At 41.1% G+C, this 7412-nt stretch overlaps 1 protein-coding gene across 2 annotated transcripts in view; it reads right to left on the bottom strand.

The window, feature by feature from the left end:
* Window positions 1–1018: 1018 nt before the first annotated feature.
* Window positions 1019–7412, bottom strand: part of LOC124280380 (ubinuclein-1-like) — a 31337-nt gene continuing 24943 nt past the window's right edge. The window contains exons 14-17 of one of the 2 annotated variants that reach the window (XM_046716287.1): window positions 4597–6800; window positions 4077–4211; window positions 2828–2920; window positions 1019–1418 (exon numbers count right to left, since the gene is read on the bottom strand). In XM_046716287.1, the coding sequence (XP_046572243.1) occupies window positions 1390–1418; window positions 2828–2920; window positions 4077–4211; window positions 4597–6800 (2461 nt within the window). In that variant the 3' untranslated portion in view covers window positions 1019–1389. The remainder of the gene's footprint in view (window positions 1419–2827; window positions 2921–4076; window positions 4212–4596; window positions 6801–7412) is intronic. The other variant, XM_046716288.1, reaches the window with a different exon arrangement.

Here is a 7412-nt window from a genome sequence, read left to right as displayed (position 1 = left end):
TTATCCCTACATATAGAAACAGTTGTAAAGTGTGGATGGAACAAGTCCACACCATTCATCAAACAACAATTATGGCAAAGTTGTGTTTTTAATTATGAGGGTCAACATTATTATAAAACTGCTTAATATCAAACCTTATCTTCACAACCAGTACAGATAGTATTCTACAATGTGGCTGACATTTTCTCACAGTCTAATGTACACTACATCACCTAAATTAATTCAGTGCTTCAGACTGAGAGGGACATGGGGTATTAGTCCCTGTATATATGACCATCAATATTGAGCAATATGGTTCCTTGAACCATTATTTCTCATATGTAACTTCCCAGATAGTAGGTCACATTAACCCGCATCAATCTGAATCTCTGCTAACTGTTAACAGAAAATAACATCTAGGTATAAACAAAATTAATTTGGTGTGAGAATAACTTAAAATGAAAATGACAGACTAATGGTCTGGCAATATTATTGCGAGATTGGTAAGTAATCAGCAAATGTTTGGTTAATGAAGCAATCCAGTATCACATATTGACAAGGACATACACAATAAGGTGTCTCATTGTAGATCTTCCAAATGTGAAATACCTGAGATTGCAGTCAACTGGTAAAAAGGTCGTTTAACTACTTCGAAATATAAATATACAATGTGCACATGCATATGACAGTATAAATAACACTGCTGGTAAAGATGAACCTAAGTCAGACACATCTGAAGAGAAACTTCAGCATGATCACTAATGTGGTGGATGAAGTTTGGTGTTGTATACAAGGAATTTGCCATGCCCAAATATCGTAGATAACTTTAGGCCAGACCAATTTTATTTCTTGTTTTATGGATTTCTGTCCTCAGAAAACCTAACAGCAGGAGGAAAAAACAGAAGAAGAAAAAGCAGTCAAAGCAAAAACCCACATGAGTTTCCATGTTAACTCTTTTGTTTTGTTTATATCAACTAAATATAAGTTGAGTGAGTTTAGGTTTCACACTGACTTCAAGAGTATTTCACTTATATCACATCAACATTAGGATTTTATTTTTTGAGCGAGGAAATATTTTCTTTTTTTTCTTCTTATTCTCGAAAAAATATGACCGGCAAGAAACAAAACTGGCCTTACTTGAGAGATACAATATAGCTTAGTTGCAACAGCATATAAATACTGCCTGCATTAGATGGCATGAACAGCACATATGGAAATGTAATGTCTCACTGAGTGATTGTATGAACAGGTAGGAAATGATATCACTATAGCTGGCAGTACTGAAGTGCAATCTCAGTAATGTCCTATCTCAGACAGTAGTATTGACAGACGAAGATACCCTACACTGTCAGTGGGGTTATTTACAGTGTGCATCACATCCCTGGTATATCAGCTGCTGTGTCCCAGTCTTCAGTATCTGTTTGGAGAGTGTGAAGGATCTGAAAGACCAAGAAGAATGATCACTTTTCTATCAAAAGCCTTCTCAGATGGTGGTTAGATAACGTAAATAAAATACAAAGAGATTCAGCACATGGTCTGCTTTGAGCCAATCATTTAGTAAACAATCTTACGATAAGTGCATGTGATTCAGATTCAGATCCAGATTAACAGACGGAACTGAAATTGAGATATCTTCCTGTGAGCGAGCGAGTGAGTTTAGTTTTAAGCCGCTTTTAGCAATATTTCAGCTATATCACGGCAGGGGACACCAGAAATGTGCTTCACACATTGTACCCATGTGGGGAATCGAACCCCGGTCTTCGGCGTTACGAGCGAACACTTTAACCACTAGGATACCCCACCATCCCTTATTATCCTGTGTATTTAGGGATATCTACACGACGGATACCAGCATAGGACTTCATATAGCAAATAAAGAGTTTCTTAAGACCTAAATCCAACTTGTTACACCAACAAATAACTGGTCCATACTTAAGTCATTTCAAGACCTTGGACTCAGTGCAAATAAGTTTAAGGTTGGTTAATTGGAAAAAACAATTTTGAAAAGGACTGAACATTCTACCAAGTTGATGAAGACTGGATTGGTTTTAATGTCAACTTCTAACCTCAATGCAGTATTTCAACATACACAGTACACTTACAAGTGCCTTTGTGAAAAGTGCATGACCTCAGTCACGAAAAAAACCATATTTGCACTGAATACATGGCCAATCGTGTCAATCGCTGAAGAATCCTGTCATCATTGGCAGTGTAAGGGACATAACTCTTGTTTCCGATACTTGTACATTCAGAATGGAACAATCAGGTTATTACTATGCGCATACAACAATTAAGAGATGCACATCACTTGGTTCACAGGCAGGCCATTTAATATTCTGGGGTTGGGAAGATCTTAAAATTAACCAAAATGTGTCCTTTGGTGTTACAATTAAAATATACAGTTCACCTGAAATGCCAAGTGGTCCATAAATTATTACATTGCAGGCAATACTAAATATGTCTGGCTCCTCCATGCAGAGGAACTGTTTGTATGTTTTAAAGCAGTGGTTTAAAAACAAATATCCCCCATCCCAGAAGAATATTGAATGGCCACACCTTAAACCGTGACTAACACTGGAAGTGCTACTTCCAACAGCAAAAGCAGTTTTACTACTCTATCTTCACTATCTACAGTTTCATTAACAGGTCAAGCATGAACAGAATCCTGATCAATATGCAAGCATTATGGTTTGAAAGAAAACTCACACAACAGAATCAGCTGTTTCTCACTATGAAAGAGAGACTGTGACAAGGGAGACAATCAACTATGAAATATAACTTCTACATTTGAAAGCATCTAGATTAGACACAGATCTCCTGAATGCAAAGCAGCGAGTTCTCCCCCTACCTGGCAGTGTCCTACCATACATGGCAGCGACTGTGGTTGTGGGCGTGGCAGACGACAGGAAGAGGTGTGGGCTGCCGAGAGGGGGAGGTAACCCTGAAAGGCAGAAAGCAGTGCCTGACAACATAATGCGTCTCCCAGCTACTCTGTACAACTCATATTTGTCCCAGTGAAACAAGTTTTCTTCACATTTTCAATGGGTTTAATGATGTAACATTAATGACGAAAGAAACAAAGAATTTAAATCCTTTTTCGATAAAACTAGACAATGTGAGTTGGTAAAGAAAATGGGAGACACATCATGTTATATCAGAGCAAGAAGCAAAACATGTTAAATGCAAAAGCAAAGCCTTGAAGCTGTATAGTAGATGAGAACACTCTATTGCTGTAGAGAATGTAATTCCTTTCTTGCATTGTCTGGTCTGAGTCAAATTTGCACAGATCAACTAATCATCTGATATATACTCAAGCCTTTCTGACAAGCCAAGATCAAAAATAGTGTTTTCAGGGCCAAATAAAACACAATCATTGGACTTCAGGGTTGTTTTAAAGTATCTTTGGACTTGTCCATTTGGACATACTTGTGAATCATTTTAGAGTTAGGTATGGTAAGAATGATGACAAAATTATCATTCCCTAAAAAGTCATAAGACAACCATGAACACAGCCACAATTGCTATGATTAAGTGATATATGTGATAATAGTGTTACTTATGTTGGATAGGAAGTACAAAACAGAGAATGAGAAGCTGAACATATCGTCCATCTGGACGGACTTCATCTCTAGACTGAAGGTATTCCCTGTTCTAGTATCTAGTAACTGTGCTGGTCTATCGTGTGCTGTGCTGCCTAAAGTGCACATTCATCCTAACCAATTGCATGTCAGAGTGAGTGAACAAATGTTTAGTACCCTTGGAAAAACATTACAGAAGTATCACAACAGTGTGGCCTGTACGAGACTAAAGAGCATCACTGTCACAATTTCACAGCTGATAATTTGGCAGTCAGCCAAATTCATTGTACACAACAACCAATGTGACCGACAAATCCATATTATTGTTAATGGTAACAAACATGAAAAAAAACAGACCTTGTTACTCAATCTGAACTCAGCACTATGACAATCTATATCTCAAGTAAATACATATGATAGTAGCAGAGCTAAGATTATATGCTGAACAAGGCCCTGTAAGTTTTCCATGTGAGAATCCTCTAGGTTGTAAGCTTGAGCTGTGCAGTTTATTGGACTCACCCGTCATCTGGTGCTGGTTACCGGGCAGTGTGGAATGAGCTGCTGGTGGCTGGGAATGACTGGGAAATGTGTTGATGGCAGTAGCATTTGGGGACATTGAGCTATGAGCAGGCTGGGGTGCAGAAACACGGTTGCCTGAAGGAAAGAAGACTTCTTTAAACATGGTGGGTCTTACCACATCTGACTCGCTTCTAATGAGCAGGATGATTGAAGTCAATTGAAGCACCATGGATGTGAGAGAATTAGCAATATTCAAGTTCTATGGCTCAAGCGTGGACCCAGACAGCTGAGAGGGAAATCACCTGTTCCACCTCCCCTGGCATGACATATTGCCTTGCCTTGAGATCATTCATTCATACTGTTTGTGTGCAGCAGCAGTTTTATACACTAAATTCAAACACATCTTTCTCATTTTTCAAGAAAAGCAATAGACTCAATGGCACTATTTAGACCTGAACTCTTCAGCAGGACTAAAGTAAAGGTCATTTACCTTTTAAACAACACCTAAAATTGGTCTTACCTGTTATCAAGTCCTGAGGCCTGCTCCGCTGCTGCATATATGGCATAACCATTGGAGACACAGATTTGGTTGGTTTGTTGGTTCCTGAGGGAGGGCTGAATGCCGACATGCGACTGGTGCCAGTGGATGTTGGGGAGCTGCCTGTAGTCTGCTGCCACATTGTTCGAGGCAAGGATCCCTGAGATGGACTGAGGGCAGGAGCAGTCACCTGCAGCTGCCCTGAGCCAGTAAACTGCTGCTGCTGCTGCTGCTCTTTCACTTTCATCTCCATTGTATAATCTTCGATCACTTTCTCTAGTATTGATTTCTCTACATTTTTTTTCCTAGATAAGGCGTCATTAGCAATAGCACTTCTTTTAGCATGAGCTAGACTGTCACTTGGGTTCTGCATACTGAGCATAGCCCGTGCCTGGTTTGGGGAGAGCTGGTTACCCATACCAGCTGGAACCTTACCTGACACTTCACCTGGAGATTTCCTACTGCTGGTAGGGGAATGAAGAGATCCTCCAGACATATGCACAGATGATGTCTGCTTCTGACTTGGACTCACATGTCTCTGACCTTGAGGGGACATTCTCAACTGATCCTGTGGGGAATGTCTTTGTGGTGATGCTCCCATTGAGCTCTGAGTGTCTATTTTTAAGGCAGACGTGACTGAGGTCTTCCCAGGTTGCATCTGCCTTTGTTGAGCTGCCATATTTGCGGGAAGTGGCTGTTTAAACAACTGTCCCACAACGGAATCCTGCCCTGCCTTGCTGCTGCTGACGGACTTGCTTGGAGGTTTGTACTGAGCATTGGCTAACTGCAGAAGCTGCTGATGCAGCTGCTTCACTGCCTCCTGGTCTATGGAAGCAGTGGACAAAGAGCTTGGCACAACCAGGTCCTTGGGAGCAGATGACTCCACCTTTTGCCTTGTTTCTGAAGTATATTGTTTCTTGTGGAGACCAGCAACCTGTGGTTGGGTTGATGGTGTTTTCTGCTGCTGTAGTGATGGTGCTTTCTGTTGCTGGAGTGATGGTGCTTTCTGTTGCTGGAGTGATGGTGCTTTCTGTTGTTGGAGTGATGGTGCTTTCTGTTGTTGGAGTGATGGTGCTTTCTGTTGTTGGAGTGATGGTGCTTTCTGTTGTTGGAGTGATGGTGCTTTCTGTTGTTGGAGTGATGGTGCTTTCTGTTGTTGGAGTGATGGTGCTTTCTGTTGCTGGAACAATGGTGTTTTCTGCTGTTGAACAGATGGTGCTTTCTGAGGTTGAGCAGACAATGATTTCGTTCCTTGAGATAGTGACAGTTTGTGTGGTAGGGAAGAGTGAGGGTTATGAAGAGTTTGAGAGGTTGAGCCCTGCATTTTCTGACTCAGTGGGCTAGATGTCTTATGAGAGGTCTGAAGTGGTTTGGAGCCAGTGTTCTGTCCCAAGGAGAGTCTGTTATGAGCCTGAGGGGATGAAGCCAATTTTTTCTGAATGTCTTGGAGACCTTGGTCATGCTGGGCACTGCCAATGTGTGAGGTTTTAGGAGTCGCAAGGTTCTGTTTCACATGTTGGCCACTACTGGCTTGTGCTTGTGCCAGCATTGACTGCAGTTTAGACGAAGCAGATTGCTCATTAGGGGAGCCCTGAGGTTTTGGAGGTGATTCTTTCAATGTTGTGGTTGCCATTAAATGTTTCTCAAATTCAGCCATATAAGCACTTTTCTGGGTAACAGTTTCAGTTTGTGGTGATAAAAGGTTGGGTGTTGATAACTTAGCAGTATTAGGTGTTGATGGAAGAGGACTTTGCAACATCTCAGTTACCAGTCCGTGTTTCACATCACGACTTTTCTGCACACTAGCCATAGTCTGGCCTGTGGAATGTGGCCTCCCTTGTGGACTATCCACAGCCCCAGTATTTTTCTTAACGTCTGGGGTAAAACCTGTAGCACTTGTGTTCATTTTGTCTGCATAATCCAGAATAGTGGGCATACTAGAGTCATTATCAGTTTTACTGATTTCAGACAACATGTTGTCCACGTCTGTAATGTCCATATAGTCTTCGAGTCGCAAGGTGCCTGTTTCCTTGTCAGAACCTGATCCCTCTTTGAAGGCATCATTGTCAACGGAATCAAATATCTCGATGATGCTGTTGTTATTGCTTCGGGCCCCAAAGGGCACAGAGGTAGGGGTTGGAGACGCAGTCTTGTTGGTGTTTTGAAGGGATTTCCTTGGTTTCTGACTGAGAAATATAAAGAGAAAAAAATCTCATTGAAAGGTTTCACTGAACTCTTCAAACTATTTCTACACAAATGACTTAATATAGTTCTGTATTAGTAAGTGAATGAGTTTAGTTTTACGCCGCTTTTAGCAATATTCCAGCAATATCACAATCGCGGACACCAGAAATGGGTTTCACACATTGTACCCATGTGAGTGAGTGAGTGAGTTTGGTTTTACGCCTCTTTTAGCAATATTTCAGCAACATCACGGCAGGGGACACCAGAAATGGGCTTCACATATTGTACCCATGTGGGGAATCTAACCCGGGTCTTTGGCGTGACGAGCCAACGCTTTACCCACTAGGCTACCCCTAGTTTTGTATTACTTTAACACATTTTCTAGTAATATCATTGAGGGTATAAGGTACAAAGCAAAGATCTTTACACATCATACTCATATTTACAGACTGCCACTATATAGCTGGAAGATTGCTGAGTGCGGCGTAAAACTAAACTCACTCACTCATGTTGGAAATCAAACATGTGCCTACATAATGAGGAATGTATGCTTTATCAACCCCATTTTCCATCCAGCATTAGATCAATATTATTCAAATGAAAGACACTGCAAT

Source organism: Haliotis rubra, unplaced genomic scaffold, assembly GCF_003918875.1.
Source record: "Haliotis rubra isolate DU_JTF1 unplaced genomic scaffold, ASM391887v1 Scf266, whole genome shotgun sequence".
NCBI classification, from domain to species: domain Eukaryota; kingdom Metazoa; phylum Mollusca; class Gastropoda; order Lepetellida; family Haliotidae; genus Haliotis; species Haliotis rubra.
The sequence above is the reverse complement of the archived record's forward strand: the minus strand, read 5'-3'. Positions and strand labels throughout refer to the sequence as shown.